Source organism: Ovis aries, chromosome 1 (genome assembly GCF_016772045.2).
Source record: "Ovis aries strain OAR_USU_Benz2616 breed Rambouillet chromosome 1, ARS-UI_Ramb_v3.0, whole genome shotgun sequence".
NCBI classification, from domain to species: Eukaryota; Metazoa; Chordata; class Mammalia; order Artiodactyla; family Bovidae; genus Ovis; species Ovis aries.
In genome coordinates this window covers 215,539,801-215,558,021 of record NC_056054.1, presented here as the reverse complement: position 1 = coordinate 215,558,021, position 18,221 = coordinate 215,539,801, and the positions used below count along the sequence as shown (strand labels likewise).

The 18,221-nt window shown below is 40.3% G+C and overlaps 1 protein-coding gene across 3 annotated transcripts in view; it reads right to left on the bottom strand.

Moving 5' to 3' along the window:
- NCEH1 (neutral cholesterol ester hydrolase 1) overlaps positions 1 to 18,221 on the bottom strand; it is a 69,251-nt gene that overhangs the window by 12,454 nt on the left and 38,576 nt on the right. For all 3 annotated transcript variants that reach the window (XM_042234357.2, XM_004003147.6, XM_042234359.2), the window contains exons 2-3: positions 13,657 to 13,885; positions 11,353 to 11,422 (exon numbers count right to left, since the gene is read on the bottom strand). In XM_042234357.2, the coding sequence (XP_042090291.1) occupies positions 11,353 to 11,390 (38 nt within the window). In that variant the 5' untranslated portion in view covers positions 11,391 to 11,422; positions 13,657 to 13,885. The remainder of the gene's footprint in view (positions 1 to 11,352; positions 11,423 to 13,656; positions 13,886 to 18,221) is intronic.

Sequence of the window (18,221 nt, the reverse complement as noted above, 5' to 3'; positions counted from 1 at the left end):
ATAAACTATAGTTAAACTGCACTGAAGTTTATGAAAATAAGCTTATAAACATGAACTTCCCTCCCAGGTTATGTAAATGAGGACACATCCATGTATTTTTGATATTATAAGGTGAACTCTTTCATTTACTTCACAAATACTTATTGTGCAATTATGTGTAAAAATAGCATAGTGTTGTTGAAGCTACTGAATAGAAGTCACGACCTATTTGTATGCCTTGAGATCTTTATCTACCTTAGTTGTTATATCTGTCCCCAGAATCTTGAGCCAATATCAATGATGTTAACTCAGGAGTTCCAGCTCATGGTTGTGCTTCATGTGAAGTGATTTCATCCTCAACCCTTGCCTATCAGCTTCCTCAGATTATATATAACCTTCCAGGCCATCCCCACACTGAAACAAAGCCATGACAACACTGCCCACTCCTGTTAGCCTCAAGGATAAGGAGCAGTTGTGTCCAGACAGCCTCCCTGCTAGGAGAAGGAATTCCAAGAGAATCAACAGTCCACCATATTTCTGAAGGCTTTCCAGGTATACACCATATTTCTTATTTTCCTTAGTTATCTCCGGAAGCATGAGTCCCTCCATTAGTCACTTCTCATATTTCATTTCCTTAATGTTCTCATCCTCCTCCTTTCCTCCCAATTCCTCTCACTTCCCCACTTTGTACTTCCATGACCAACTCACTCTTTTAACTAGGTTCTCCTCATCCTTAGGAGTACAATTCAAACCTTCGAATTAGGTAACATCTTATCTATTAGATGCCTCCATTACTACTTCCCTTTCTATTTCAAACCACTTATCACATTATTAACATTACTTGTTCAAGATTTGCTTTCCTATCTAGACTGTAAACTCTTTGAGGGCAGAGTTTATGTTTATCTCACTGTTATGCATCAGAATTTAACACAATAGCTGGCACATTACAGGAAGTCAATAGATATTTATGGAATAGAAGAAGGAAGAAAGAGGTGAACAGTGAGAAGAAATATGGTCCCACGTCAGACCTCTGAACATACTTTCCAAGAGAAACATCACAGTCATATGGTGTTGGCCATACCTCAACTAGAACATACAGGTTATGTGGCTCTTCATGGGTGGCTGGCCTGGATGGATCCTAATCACCTTAGCTCAATATTGCTGCAAAGAAAAGTTCTTTGAGTTCCAAACATGTTGATGAATAAAGTTGGAACTTTCTGTACATGGGCTAGGGCACTGAGCCTCCAGACTTCCCTAGTGCCTTAGAGCATCCAAGGCCCTTTCATCTCATATGTCCAAACTGATTCTTGTAACAACTCTCTGAAGTCATTAACCCAACTCAAAGTGTATTTATTCATTCAGTTCAGTCGCTCAGTCAGTCTGACTTTTTGTGACACCATGAACTGCAGCAGGACAGGCCTCCTTGTCCATCAAGAACTCCCGGAGTTTACTGAAACTCATGCCCCTTGAGTCAGTGATGCCATCCAACCATCTCATCCTCTGTTGTCCCTTTCTCCTCCCGCCTTCAATCTTTCCCAGCATCAGAATCTTTTCAAATGAGACAGCTCTTCACATCAGGTGGCCAAAGTATTGGCGGTTCAGCTTCAACATCAGTCCTTTGAATGAATATTCAAGACTAATTTCCTTTAGAATGGACTGGTTGGATCCCCTTGCAGTCCAAGGGATTCTCAAGAGTCTTCTCCAACACTACAGTTCAAAAGCATCAATTCTTCGGCACTCAGCTGTTTTTACAGTGCAACTCTCACATCCATACATGACTACTGGAAAAACGATAGCCTTAACTAGACACACCCTTGTTGACAAAGTAATGTCTCTGCTTTTTAATATGCTGTCTAGGTTGGTCAAAGAGTTGGACACGACTGAGTGACTGAACTGAACTGAACTGAGGTTGGTCATAACATTTCTTCCAAGGAGTAAGCGTCTTCTAATTTCATGGCTGCAGTCACCATCTGCAGTGATTTTGGAGCCCCAAAAATAAAGTCTGACACTGTTTCCACTGTTTCCCCATCTATTTCCCATGAAGTGATGGGACCAGATGCCATGATCTTCGTTTTCTGAATGTTGACCTTTAAGCCAACTTTTTCACTCTCCTCTTTCACTTTCATCAAGAGGCTTTTTAGCTCCTCTTCACTTTCTGCCATAAAGGTGGTGTCATCTGAGGTTATTGATATTTCTTCCAGTAATCTTGATTCCAGTTTGTGCTTCATCCAGCCCAGCATTTCTCATGATGTACTCTGCATATAAGTTAAATAAGCAGGGTGACAATATATAGCCTTGACGTACTCCTTTTCCTATTTGGAACCAATGTGTTCCATGTCCAGTTCTAACTGTTGCTTCCTGACCTGCATACAGATTTCTCAGGAGGCAGGTCAGGTGGTCTGGTATTCCCATCTCTTTCAGAATTTTTCAGTTTATTGTGATCCACACAGTCAAAGGCTTTGGCATAGTCAATAAAGCAGAAATAGATGTTTTTCTGGAATTCTCTTGCTTTTTCCATGATCCAGCAGATGTTGGCAATTTGATCTCTGGTTCCTCTGCCTTTTCTAAATCCAGCTTGAACATCTGGAAGTTCACAGTGCATGTACTGTTGAAGCCTGGCTTGGAGAATTTTGAGCATTACCTTACTAGTATGTGAGATGAATGCAACTGTGCAGTAGTTTGATCATTCTTTAGCATTGCCTTTCTTTGGGATTGGAATGAAAACTGAGCTTTAACAGTCCTGTGGCCACTGCTGAGTTTTCCAAATTTGCTGGCATACTGAGTGCAGCACTTTCACAGCATCATCTTTTAGGATTTGAAATAGATCAACTGGAATTCCATCGCCTCCACTAGCTTTGTTCATAGTGATGCTTCCTAAGGCCCACTTGACTTCGCATTCCAGGATGTCTAGCTCTAGGTGAGTGATCACACCATAGTGATTATCTTGGTCATGAAGATCTTTTTTGTATAGTTCTTCTGTCTATTCTTGCCACCTCTTCTTAATATCTTCTGCTTCTGTTAGGTCCATACCATTTTTGTCCTTTATTGTGCCCATCTCTGCATGAAACATCCCCTTGGTGTCTCTAATTTTCTTGAAGAGCTCTCTAGTCTTTTGAATAAGTGTCTCAGGTCTTTCACTGGCTCACAGGTGTATTGTTCTTCTACTGTGACCTGCTGCTGCTGCTACTGCTAAGGGTTTCTATAAAAGAAACCCTGCAGAAACTCTGTTTCTGTCAGACCCAACTGAACAAGTCAGACCCATTCTGTTGCTCTATATTTAACTTCTTTTAAAAAAATCTTAAAAACATCATATCTATCCTTCTTTGTTTTATGATAAACCTAGGCTTAAAAGAACACTTGGAAGATAAAGCTCATGTGAAGAATCCTCATGGTGCCAAGTAAAACAAGACCACCTTCTGTCCTTTGCTCTGGCTTTTGAGGAGCTGGAGCTACACAGGAAACCACTGAAGAGACCCTGAGGCCAGCTCACTAGCACTGAGCTTCAGGGCCTTGATCTATAATGGGGTTTCATCTGCTTAAACAGCTGCAGTCTTCCTCTGACCAGCTGCCCAGGCCATATGATATAAAAATTTACTTGACACCTCTTGCAATATAAAATTGCACCAGGGGCCCCTTGAGTGATCTGGGAGGCCCTGATGAGTATCCAGGATGGCCTGGAAGTTGTCTAGGGCTGTCTAGTGTCAAATTTGCTGAGGAGGCTGCCACAGCACCACTCTGGTTTTAAGATTCTTGTTCATAGGGTCAGAGCTGCTTCAGTGACTTTGGAGACTAGCCCTTCCAAGGGACTGGAGAGGCAAAGATTCCCTTAGGTTCCTGATCTAGAGTAGGGGCAAAGAAGAGATAAGCTGTGAATGGGATCTCAGCTGGCAGAGAGAGGCAGAGGGAAGGTAAGGCAAGGTCAGGGCATGGAACGTGGCAAATGTTGCCATAAACCTGTCACTTGTCATCATTAGCTTCCTTCAATGTTATATTTCTTTTTTCAATTATTTTTTGAGATTATTTTCCGTTATAGGTTATTATAAGATATTGACTATAGTTCCCTGTGCTATACAGTAAACCTCTGTTGCTTGTTGCATATCTACTTTTTAAAAATAAGAAATGTAGCATTCTATTCATACCAAGTCAAACAAGTGGAATCAAAATGTCATAAATTTTTTAGTTAGGCAAAAATTCATTAGTTTTCTAAAATATATATATTATACATACTATTTATGTATATGTATGTGTTTGTGTGCTTAGTTGTTCAGTTGGGTCTGACTGTTTTGCAGAAACCCTGCAGGTCACAGCAGAGGAATATACCTGTGAGTCAGGGAAAGACCTGAGACACTTATTCAAAAGATAAGTAATCTGATCAATAGATAAGTAAAATGATGTAGTAGGTTGACTCCTATGTAAAGTCTTAATGGGACTTGGGGCCTCTCTTGTTTCCTTGGCTAATGTGGTTCTTGACAATTGTCTGGCCCTTGGTTGCCTTCTCGCAGAACAAGGCAGACCTTGTACAATAACTAATACTTCCTGCTGCACTTAGATCAATGTGACAGGACAGTCACACACTAACTAACTAAAAGTCACTCAGTCATGTCTGATTCTTTGAGACCTGAAAGAGCCCACCAAACTCCTCTGTTCACGGAATTTTCAAGGCAAGAATACTAGAGTGGGTAGCCATTGCCTGCTCCAGGGGCTCTTCTCGACCCAGGGATTGAACCCACGTCTCTTGTGTCTCCTGCATCGCAGGCTGATTTTTTTTTACCACTGAGCTACCAGGTAATTCCCATATATATGTGCACAAAAGTTTTTCTATTACTCTTGAAAAAGGCGTGAAAAAGAACATTAAAAAAAAAAAGAAGAGCTGGAAAAATTGGAAAACATAAACTATATGAAATGGGAGCCCTGAATATAAAACATAAAAAGTGAAACAAACTAGATCAAAGTATAAAATCATCAAACAGTCCAGTTGTTTTTAAACATGACTGTTCATTAGAAACATATCTGGAGCTTTGGAGAAATAAAAACAATACCTGGGCATTTGTATTTTTCAAAAAATTCCAAGGTAATTCTGATATGCATCTGGATTTTAAAAAGTGATTACAAGTTTTTCTATTAAATGGTAGTTTGGATGATATAGAATTCTTTTTAGAATTATTTTTCTGTTGATCAATCATGATACAATGGTATTAAGTGGGTAATAGTTAATAGTCACAATAATAAAAGAAGTTTATCAGTTTTCACAATCAACAGCCTGACAAAAAATAAAAGATAATTATAACTGTAAGCCATAGTGGGAATATGATTAACTTAACAATATAAAATAATTACATACAATTTGAGGGGTCAAGCAGAGTGATGTGGTAAGTGGAAGTGCATCCATGTACATGTTTTTATCCACCCATACAGCTATGTCTTTTGGTTGGTGCATTTAATCCATTTACATTTAAGGTAATTATCAATATGTATGATCCTATTACCATTTTCTTAATAGTTTTGGGTTTATTTTCTGTAGGTCTTTTCCTTCTCTTGTGTTTTCCTGCCTAGAGAAGTTTCTTTAACATTTGTCGTAAAGCTGGTTTGGTGGTGTTGAATTCTCTTAATTTTTGCTTGTCTGGAAAGCTTTTGATTTCTCCATCAAATCTGAATGAGAGTCTTCTTGCTGGGCAGAGTATTCTTGGTTATAGGTTCTTCCCCTTCATCACTTTAAATATATTGTGCCATTCCCTTCTGGCTTGTAGAATTTCTATTGAGAAATCAGCTGATAACCTGATGGGAGTTCCCTTATATGATATTTGTCATTTTTCCCTTGATGTTTTTAGAAGTTTATCTTTGTCTTTAATTTTTTTGAGTTTGATTACTATGTGTACTGGGGTGTTTCTCCTTGGCTTTATCCTACCTGGGATTCTCTGTGCTTCCTGGACTTGGTTGACTATTTCTTTCCCATGTTAGGGAAGTTTTCAGCTATTACGTCTTCAAATATTTTCTCAGATTCTCTCTCTCTCTCTTCTCCTTCTGGGACCCCTATAATGAAAATATTGGTGTGTTTAATGTTGTCCCAGAGGTCTTGTAGGCTGTCTTCTTTTTTTTTTTTTTTCATTCTTTTTTCTATATTCTGTTCTGCAGCAGTGATTTCTACCATTCTGTCCTCCAAGTCACTTATCCATTCTTCTGCCTTAGTTATTCTGCTACTGATTCTTTTTAGGCTATTTTTTGTTAAGGGACCAGACCTGAGCCCTTAACAGGCTCAACAAGCTATACTAGGCCAAAGATTCAGATTATTGGAAAAACTGAGTCATGATTCCAGGAAACCACACCCTGGGAAAGTCCCTGATGGCGCCAAACCTGAGCCAATCCGGATAGGGATGCGGGATTTGAAAATCACACGTGTGCGTAAGGCTCAGCCAATCATTACCCACCAGCTGTACTAAGAACCGCCTGTATAAAAGCAGCTGTGATTCAGAGCTCCGGGCTCTCGTCGAGACTCCACTGTGCTGGATGAGATGGGAGCCCTAGCTCGAGCTAGCAATAAAACCCCTTTATGTTTTTGCATTGCTGTGGACATCTTATTCTCTCAGTTCTGGGGACTCAGACTTCGGGCATAACATTTTTCATCTCTGTTTGTTTGTTCTTTAGTTCTTCTAGGTCTTTGGTAAACATTTCTTGCATCTTCTCCATTCTGTTTCTGAGATCCTGGATCATCTTTACTATCATTATTCTGAAGCTTATCTCCACTTCATTTAGTTGTTTTTCTGGGGTTTTATATTATTGTTCTTTCATCTGGGATATAACTCTGCTTTTTCATCCTGATTAACTTTCTGTAATGTAGTTTTCTTTCTAGCTGCTGTGGGATTGTAGTTCTTCTTGCTTCTTCTATCTGCCCTCTGGTGGATGAGGCTAAGAGATTTCTGTAAGCTTCTTGATGGGAGAGACAGGGTGGGAAAAGCTAGGTCTTACTCTGGTGGGCAGGACCTTGTTCAGTAAAGCTTTAGTCCAACTATATGCTGATGGCTGGGATTACACTCCCTCCCTGGTAGTTGTGCCTGAGGCAACCCAGTCCTGGGGTCTACAGGCTCTTTGGTAGGGTTAATAGTGACCTCAAAGAGGGCTTATGCCAAGAGGGACCTTCCAGGACTGCCACTGCCAGCGCCCCATCCCTGTGGTAAGCCCCTGCTGATCCAACCTCCCCAGGAGGCCCTCCAACACTAGAAGGTGTTTTGGTTCAGTTTCCTGTGGGGTCATTGCTCCTTTCCTCTGGGTCTTGGTGCACACAAAATTTTTTTTGTACCCTCCAAGACTGGAGTTTTTGTTTCCCCTAGTCCTGTGAAAGTCCTGTAATCAAATCCCACTGACCCTCAGGATCAGATTCCCAGGGGACTTTCAGTCCCTTTGTCAGATCCCCAGTCTGGGAAGCCTGATATGGGGCTCAGAACCTTCACAACAATGGGAGGACTTTTTTGTATTATTATTCTCCAGTTTGTACGCCACGCACCTGGTGGTTATGGGATTTGATCTTATTCTGATTGTGCCCCTCCTACTATCTCACTGTGGCTTCTTCTTTGTCTTTGGATGTGGCATATCTCTTTTTGGTGGGTTCCAGCAACCTCCTATCTGTGGTTGTTTTAACAGTTATTTGCGATTTTGGTGCTTTCACATGAGGAGATGAGCACACGTCCATCTACTCCACCATCTTGAACCAGAAGTCCTTTAATGTTAGTTTGATTCTGGCTCAAAGAAACACAGGAACCTGGGGTGTGATTCCACCTGACTTATTCAATTCTTCACTCCACCTATGTGACTTCATGCAGATTACTTAACTTTATGGACCTCAAATTCCTCATCTATGAGGAAAATTATCAAAATACTTATTTTGGATGACTTTTACGAGAGCTAAGCAAAATTCTTTATTCATTCATTCTATAAATAGGTGTTAAGTGTTTTTCTGGTGTTTTGTGACTAATTTTCAATGTGTGTTTGTTTGTTGTTGGGGGGGGGGGGGTGCTGGGGTAGGGGAGGGGCTTGTCCCATACCTCCATCAAGCAATGCACCAGACATCAGTTGGGTGTCTTTCAGTTCAACTCAATTCTGTGAGTATCTACCTGGAGATAGCATCAGATTCCACAGATTAAAGGATCAACATTTGTTCTCTGTGGTTCAGTCAGTAAAGAATCTGCCTGCAATGCAGGAGACCACGTGAAATGCAGACCTGGGTTCAATGCCTGGGTCAGGTTGGGAAGATCCCCTGGAGAAGGAAATGGCAACCTACTCCAGTATTATTTCCTGGAAAATGTTATGGACAGGAAAGGCTGGTGAGCTACAGTCCATGGGGTCACAAAGAGTTGGACACAACTTAGTGACTAAACCACCACTTACAAAACTGTAGATACCCGCCCTACTTCAGACACTGGACACAAGCCCAAGTAATCACCTATGTTTCTCAGCAAGTTATAGATGGGAGGTTCCAACAATCCCCTCCAACTCAGGCTGCCAATCCCAAGTCCAAGTTATTACTTATACTTCTTTCCACCTGGCTATAAATCAGAGGGTTCCACAACTTCCTCTTTAGGCTCAATTAATTTGCTAGAGCAGCTCACAAAACTCAGAGAAACGTTTTGCTCTCCAGGTTACTGATTTATTATAAAAGGATACAACTCAGGAACAGCCAGATGGAAGAGATATGAAGGGCAAGGTACATGGGAAGGGTTCAGAACTTCCATGTCCTCTCAAAGGTGTACCACTCTCCCATTTACATATGTTCACCAAGTGGAAGCTTTCTGAACCCTGTCCTTTGGGTTTTCATGGAAGATTCATTACATAGGTATGACTGATAAAATCACTGACCACTGGCAATTAATTCAGCCTCCAGCCCCTCTCCCCTCCTCAGAGACCAGGGTATAGGAAAGTTCCAGCCCTCTAATCACATGGTTGGTTCCCCTGGCAACCAGTATCCCCATCCTTAGGTGCTTCCAAGGGTCATCTCATTCACAAAACAAAAACATCTTTATACTCTGAATACAGGAAATTTCAAGGATCTGGGGAACTGTGAGCCAGGAACTTTGGATGAAGAACAAGTAAATATGAAAAATATATATTTGGTCATCTGTATGACCAAACATATATTTCTTACAATTCATAGTATCACAAATGTCTTCTATCTGCCAGGGACAATTCCAGACACTAATGATCAGCTATGAGCAAAACAGACAACCATCCCTAAAATCTCTGCCTTCACAAAATTTAAATCTTCTATTTCTACCTGATACAATATACACATAATAAGTTATATATATGATCTGTCAGTCCACTGATAATTGGAGATAGTTTTGAAAATTTGGAGAATTATAATTGATAATTTTGGAGAAAAATAAAACAGAAGAAAAGTGGCCTGAAATTTTAGGGGTATGAAGGAAGGCCTTGTTGAAAGGATAATATTTGGACAAAGATCTGAAGGAGGAGAAACAGTGTACACATAGCACCTGCACCATGCCTGCCATGGAACACCATGATTTTTTGTGTGACTACAATCATTGCAGTTGTTAAAACTATTTTTCACATTCTTCAGTTCAGTTCAGTTCAGTCACTCAGTTGTGTCCAACTTTTTGTGACCCCATGAAATGCAGCACACTAGGCTTCCCTGTCCATCACCAACTCCCGAAGTATACTCAAACTCATGTCCATTGGGTCGGTGATGTCATCCAGTCATCTCATCCTCTGTCATCCCCTTCTCCTCCTGCCTTCAATCTTTCCCAGCATGAGGGTCTTTTCCAATGAATAAGTTCTTCCCATCAAGTGGCCAAAGTACTGGAGTTTCAGCTTCAGCATCAGTCCTTCCAATGAATATTCAGGACTGATTGCCTTTAGGATGGACTAGTTGGATCTCCTTGCAGTCCAAGGGACTCTCAAGAGTCTTCTCCAACACCACAGTTCAAAAGCATCAATTCTTCAGCACGCCGCAATCTTTACAGTCCAACTCTCACATCCATACATGACTACTGGAAAAACCAAAGCTTTGACTAGACCAACGTTTTTAGCAAAGTAATGTCTCTGCTTTTTAATATGCTGTCTAGGTTGATCATGGCTTTTCTTCCAAGGAACAAGAGTCTTTTAATTTCATGGCTGCAGTCACCATCTGCAGTGATTTGTTTCCACTCTTTCCCCATCTATATCCCATGAAGTGACGGGGGCCAGATGCCATGATCTTCATTTTCTGAATGTTGAGCTTTAAGCCAACTTTTTCACTCTCGTTTTTCACTTTCATCAAGAGGCTCTTTAGTTCTTCTTCACTTTCTGCCATACGGGTGGTGTCATATCTGAGGTTACTGATATTTCTCCCAACAGTCTTGATTCCAGCTTATGCTTCAGTCCAGCATTTCTCATGATGTACTCTGCATATAAGTTAAATAAGCAGGGTGACAATATACAGCCTTGACATGCTCCTTTCCCAATTTGGAACCAAGCTGTTGTTCCATGTCCAGTTCTAACTGCTGCCTCCTGACCTGCATACAGATTTCTCAAGAGGCAGGTCAGGTGGTCTGGTATTCCCACCTCTTTCAGAATTTTCCACAGTTTGTTGTGATCCACACAGTCAAAGGCTTTGGCATCGTCAGTAAAGCAGAAGTAGATATTTTTCTGGAACTCACTTCCCTTTTCGATGATCCAGTGGATGTTGGCAATTTGATCTCGGGTTTCTCTGCCTTTTCTAAATCCAGCTTGAACATCTGGAAGTTCACGGTTCATGTACTGTTGAGAAGTACTGTTGGAGAAGTTTCAGCATTACTTTGCTAGCACGTGAGGTGAGTCCAGTTGTGGGGTAGTTTGATCATTCTTTGGCATTGCTTTTCTTTGGGCACATTCTTCTTAGTTTCCCAGAAAAACAGCTAATATAGAATTGTTAGAAGCAACTCAAAACACTGATATTAATTCTAACAACGATAATAATAGGCTATACTAAGAATAGTGAACACATCACTGTTTACAAGGTCTGATTTATAGAACCTGACTCCAGGAGAATACCTTTTCCAACTCTTGGATGTAGGACAGATTCTCTTAAAGCACTTATTGGTTTTTAGATATAAAAGGTGGTAATCAAACTGATTGCATAGATAACTGATTGCATATTTCTCTCAAAATCTCAGTTAATTCCTTTTCCAGAAGATTCTAAAACTAAGGCAAAAAAAGATAATTTGAGGCATTATAAAGCTAGTTGAAGAAATTCTAAGTTACATCAGAAATCATTTTTTTTAACCTCGGGAAGATCAGTTTACCTCTGTGGACTTTAATTTTACATTTTATCACTTATAAAGTAACTAGATAGTTACTAAGGATCATTTGTTAAATTTTCTTCTATGACAATTATTAATTACTTACTCAATGGACACAATGACAGCATTCAATTCCTCAGCCATGGCTGTGCACAGTTCATCATAATACCTGATTTCTAAAAGAGACAAGAGAGCAATCACTCACTATAATGCAGTCTATTTAATACTGACCATTCTTAAATTCTGCTAACTAACTCAGACTTAAGTTATTAATAGTAAGAACAATAAAAAGTAAATATGAACATACATCTCATTAACAGAGTTACAAGTACAAATACAGAAGAATTAACCTGGTTTCTGATAAAACGCAATTGCTATAAATAACAGGAAATCCATAGAAGATTACCTTCGAATGTGTTGTTAACTAAAAATTTATTTCATAATTGTCTATATAAAGTACATTAGATTCATTCTGATTTTGTAATTCTTCAAAGAGGTATGCCTTTCCCAAAATCATAGTGAATAAGCAGTTCCTCCTTAGAACCCCCAAATTTTTCTTTTAATACCCTCATTTGCTGTGATTCAGAAAAGTCACCAATTTGAAGACTATGGTATTCCATTTAAACCAACATATAACAAATAGAGTTTTAGGAAGTCTTAGCACTTCTTAGAAAGAGAATCTAAAGGTTTTTACATATTTTGATATGTAACACTTTAATCCCTTAGCTGTTCTTTGGATAGTCTTACATTAAGTGCTAGATTGTTTCAACAGAAAGCCACAAAATACCTTATTTATAGACTTTCCAAGGCAGTATTAGAACCAGAAGTTCAATAACTACATAAACACTTGATATCTCCTCCAGACTAAGCCTTTTTTCTCTGATGGCACTGATGAGTCAAAATTGTGTGGAAAAGGCTAGGCTGACTCATAATCCATACCATTCCTGGCACTTCCACATCCTGGCCTCTGGTGTACTATCTCTCCTGGCAAGCATCCAACGCTACAGATGCTATCCTTTCTAGGGCAGAGACTCTGTTTTACTCATTTTTGTATTCCCATCATCTAGCACACATTAGAGTGACCAAAGGTCCAGCTTTGCACACAACTGTTTGAGGTTTTAATACCCAAAGTCCTATACCCCAGGAAACCTCTCAGCTCTGGGCAGACCTACATATTCAGTAATCATCTGTTGGAAATATGAACAAATCAATGAACAAAAGAATAAATGATGAATATGGAGTTAAGTGAAATGAGATTACTAGAGAAACTTACACTTTTTGGCCTTTGCCTTTTTTTTTTTTTTTTTTTTTACTGTTATTTATTTATTTCATTTCCTTGGTGGCTCAGCCAGTAAAGAATCTGCCTGCATAGGAGGCGACCCAGGCTCAATCCTTGGATCGGGAAGACAACCCACTCCAGTATTCTGGCCTGGAATTCCATGGACACAGAAGCCTGGTGGGCCACACCTCATGGGGTTGCAAAGAGTTGGACATGACTGAGTGACTCTAAACAACATTTATTTATTTGGCTGCACTGGATTTTAACTGTGGCATGTTGCAGCATGTGGAATGTAGTTCCCTGAAGCTAGGCGCCCTGTATTGGCAGTGTGGAGTGTGGAGTCTTAGCTACTGGACCACCAAGGAAGTCCCACGAAGTCCCAAGGAAGTCCCATTGCCTTTAAACTTAATGGATGAAAATAATCTCTGGGCTGAAGATAAGAAAGTAGCTCCATAATAATTATGAGCAAAGGTAAGGCCCTTATCCCTCCTCCTTAGTATGCTTTTCACTGGCTGCTCCACTTGGCTGCCTGCCATTTTTAATGTGTATTCTGCTCATGAAAGTTATCCAATGCTAAAAAGAATGTTCTTGAAATTTTCAAGGTCATTTCCCTTTAATTGGGGCATACATTTTATATTTTCATCTTTGGCTTCATAAGCAGATGAAATGTTAATGAATTAACCCGTATACACAGAAATCCTTGTTCTATTTCATAGAAAGATGTCTTCAAAACACAAGTTAGTCTAGAGCTACAGATACCTGCCTCATATTCTGGCCCAACTTTACCTTGTTTGGGTATAGAAAGCAACTTCACTACTTCACAATAAGTTAGTGTATTATTTAGATTACAGGAAATATTTTCAAAACAGTCTGCCTGAATTAACAAACAGGCAAAACTCTTGGTGTAGGGTAGCTATATAATTAATCATCCAAACCAGGATCCTTTCAAGAATGACAAGTGGGGAGGAAGGGGTGCTATGAATAACTTTGCTGGGATGGTAGGGTAACTGGGACTGCCAAGGGACCATGTCCAGTGGTCCCTTTCTCCTCACCCAGTAAGAAAGTCAACCCAGTCATATATCTCTGCCAGGGCTGGCCACAACCCCAAACAACCTAAAGGTGAGGACATACTTGCGCTTGCCAAGGCCCAGCCTCCTCCATGGATGTAAACAACGCTGCGTTTCAGAGGCTCTTCTGGCTTTGGAGGGCCTTCAAACACTCTGACTTCCACACCATCAAAGTCAGTGTCGGTCACCTTCACCCGAGCAGACGACCATGCACTTTTCTTGCCAAAAGAAACGATGATGAAGTTCAGCGCAAGCAGATGATGGCTGAGGCCCAGGTAGTGTATCAGGTTGCTCTGGAGGATGAGGGGAAGATGAAGGAGAGTGTGCGTCAGCTTTGTCGTCACCTGAGCCACACTCACCAACCCTCAGCATTTGAATTCTTACATGCAATTGCCACTACCCTTGAGGACTCACTGGCCACTTTCAATAAGATAACACAATGTATCTATCTTTCATTCCTTGAGCTTCCAGAGTGTTTTCTTATATGAGATCTTCTTTGATCTTCAGATAATCTCTGAGCAGGAAATGTGTCACTAGTCTTGTTTTATCAAGCAGGCTTAGGAATTAGCTGAATGTGCCCATCTTGCTGGTTAACTGGAAGTTCTTCAACTCAAACCTGGGAACTGTGAATTCCAGTTTTTAGTCCCTTTCCTCACCCTAAATTAGCACATCACATTTCTAATAACATACTAGGAGTGAAGGAAGAGTACTTTATTTGAATACACATAAAAGACTCTTCGCGACCCCATGAACTATAGCCTACCAGGCTCCTCTGTCCATGGGATTTCCCAGGCAAAAGTACTGGAGTGGTTTGCCATTTCCTTCTCCAGGGGATCTTCCTGGCCCAGGGATTGAACCTAGGTCTCCCGCATTGTAGGAAGACGCTTTACCGTCTGAGCTACCAGGGAAGATCTCAACTGTATCTCCTAGTGGCTCTCAAACCTTGAAGGGGAGCAGCTGAAGATTTAACAGTGTGCTTCTGTAGAATATTAAACAGAACACTGATGATTAGTGAAATATTTAATGCCATCATAAGATCAAGAAGACAATGTCATGAGTAGAATTAAGAACTATATGTAGTCTGCAATACACCATAATACAGCTTCCCAGCACATGCATGGAGCACACTGTTATGTCTTGAAGAGGACACAGATGTGCTATGACACTGATCCTCTCTGTCCCTGAGCAGCCAAGCTCCTGAGCTGTTTACCCCACTGTCTCATATAAAATATTATTACTGTACACATATGCCCTGCCATGAAAAGAGCTGGAAAGACTGCATTATAGAACAATTAGCCAGTGTTCATGAAAAGCAAGAACCAGAAACAGTTTATCTAACAATGAACAGTTTTTCCAGCAATTCCATTAATATCTATTAGCTGCCAATATATGCAATAGCAAAGCAAATGAATATTAATAAAATAACTCAATTTCAGTGTGTATCAATTGACCAATTTATTGAAAAAGCTAAAATAACTTTTACTGTTTTTGATATGAAACAAACAAATGTGTTTGTGCACACACACATATACAGAGGTGTCTAGTCATAAGATTAAAGGTTTAAAGTCTTTGGCAAATTAGGAAGAGGTACGGTGTCGCACAGAATCGGACACAACTGAAGCGACTTAGCCCCAGCAGCAGCAGCAGCAGTCATCATTTGAGTTTTGTAGTAACACATCAGTCTAATGGGGGAATACAGAGATTCACTGGGGCCTAGTTGAGAATCTCTGTATTCACTAAGATTTCTAGACTTAACACGACAAACCCTTGTGAATTAACAGAGAACCCACAAGATCAATTCTATTTCTCACAGCCAAAGTAGCTCAATAGGCATGAAATAATAAAATATGAAGAAAGAAATGGCAGGCTTGACTCAGTTATTTTATGGACTACATTTTTTGCTTTTAGCTGAATGAAGACTTTATTAAATATTTAAAGCAAAGTATATGAGTTTCTTCAGTTAAAGGAAAGCTGTAAAACAAGTGAACTGTCTTTACAAAACAGATTACAGTAGATTATTCAGTTTACATAGCATCTACCCCTGGTTTCCCTTCTGCATTGCACGCTCTGATTGCATGCAGACTTTCCTCAATCTGCCCATACCTTTCCTAAAGCACTTCTGCTGTATTAGCTTACGATCACGGACTTGAACGGGGTTTCTGAACAACTATCTGCATTGTTTACAACATTGACAAGGGACAAAAATGCTCACTGGAGAAGCGACAGTTTGCTTATGAAGGAGAAAAAGGTAAGTAGATACATGTAAGAAAGGCTAGATGGGTGTAAAAACTGTGCTAATATTTGGAATTCACTGATAAATTTCAGAATGAAAAATCATTATCCTACAGATAATAGTGAGTTTGTTTCAAAATTTGAAAATAGAGATAAGCAAACAGTAATCTGTCATTAACCAATTTATTATTACTATTATTAATAATAGTTATTACTGCCTGAGTGCCTACAGTGTGAGTTGTTGAATTCTGGCTACAGTTCTATTATTTTCCTCCTTCTGAGGAAAGAGAGAAAAGAAGCTTAGAGATTAACCAGTATAGAAGCTGGATTCCAGGAACTATGAGAGGGCTGCAGGACATACAGAATTACCCTAGAGATGCTTGTTGAGAACAGTGTGAGCCCAGGAAGCTGCTCTGAAAACTATCCAGGATAGGATGACATTCACATGTGTATGTGATATTGTGTGGCATGCTAAAACTGTGAATGGTATCCAACTTTTCCCTCTAATATCTATTGCTTTCCTTAGCTCTTCTCACTACTCCCCTCCTATCCCTGCTGCTGCTGCTGCTGTTGCTGCTGCTTCGCTGCCGCTAAGTCGCTTCAGTTGTGTCCGACTCTGTGCGACCCCATAGACGGCAGCCCACCAGGCTCCCCGGTCCCTGGGATTCTCCAGGCAAGAACACTGGAGTGGGTTGCCATTTCCTTCTCCAATGCATGAAAGTGAAAAGTGAAAGCGAATTCGCTCAGTCGTGTCCGACTCTTCGCGACCCCATGGACCGCAGCCCACCAGGCTCCTCCATCCATGGGATTTTCCAGGCAAGAGCACTGGAGTGGGGTGCCATTGCCTTCTCTGCTCCTATCCCTATTGACCAGCAAATAAAATCAGTAGCCAAGCCTTTCTGTAGTTGTTACCTCAAGGAAGGGATATGAGAACAAATAGCAAAGAAACAGGAGTGTTTTCCTGCTTTTAATTTTCAAAATCCTACATCCTTTGGAAAATTAAAACAAAAAACAGACACTGATTTAGAAGATTGCATGGTGAATAAGAAGTTGCCTGAATAGAGAGTGAATCTCCAAACTAGGTGGTGGGAGATAGAAGGAGAAAGTATTGGAGATGAAATGAGGAATGTAAGGATTGATATCTGAGATTCAATGAAAAAAGAATCTTGGGACACAGCAACCCTCGGATATATCTATGGAATCTGAGAGCAATAGACATATGTCTCATGCCCAAAACAGAACCCTGGAAAAAGACAAGACTCTTGGGAAGACTGACTTCAGGATATGTCTAGGAAGGTGGTGCCTCAAATGAGCTCAGAGAGCTCCTTGGGCTTCAGCTGGTGCAGGAGCAGCAGAAGAATTCCATGTGCCCAAAAGCCACAAAAATAGCAAGGTTGCATGAATGTCTTGCAGACGTTTCTGAGACAACTCCATTATCCATGGCCCATGACACATTCTCAAGGGTCCAACAGGAATAGAAGAGAGCACTAATAGATCTAAAAGGCTCTCATAGGCAAGAACAAAGGATATCCCAGGGCAACTTGTAGGAACCAAACACCAAGGACCAGGTGGAACAGGAATGGGGGCTGAGGATGTGTACCCAGATGCTTCCCCCCACCACCCAAAGTATTATGTCTCAACGTATAAAACACCCCAAAACCTGAAAGAAAACAATGATGGAGGAATACCTAAATTCATTGGAATTAAGTTCTACCTAAAGAATAAAGGCTTGAAATATAGATCAAGTTATACTTCTTGCATTCTTGAGTTCATGAAATGAGATTCAGATCCACCCAAGAGACATTCTCAAGCTGTTGTTTCCTGAAACCTTTTTAGAAGTAGCCAGAAAGAAGCCAGTAGCACAAAGAAGCTTTCCAAGTGTTATGAGTTTCATGGGTTGTGAATTGACCTAGTCTCGGCTAGCTTAAGTACCCTAAGGCAATGTTAGAGGTCTTAAAACTTGCCCCATTAACTATTCCAGGATCTAGAAGGGAATTCTGCCTGAGGATACTCATTACACCTTAGTAGTGAACCAGATATACAAAATAGGTTGGCCACTGGTTCCCCACCTGGGTCTGATGACCAAAGGTCAGAGGACAAGCAAAAATGAAAGGAAGTCAAGCAAAAACTATGCTCTGCTTAAATTATACTCTGTTCATTTTTGTGATTATGAATGGGATTGTTCTCTGTTAATTCATTAATCATTTGAATAAGAAAATATATTCAATGGACAGGGAAACTTAAGGGGGAGAAAAAGACAATCTTCTGGAGCTTAGAGAAATAGAAGAGAACCAAGAACTCTAAATGAATAGCTGATGTTAGTTAGTTAAGTAATACAAGTTTAGTAAGAGAAACCTAGATAAAGGGTTGCACAAGCCCAGAGAAGGAAGGAATTAC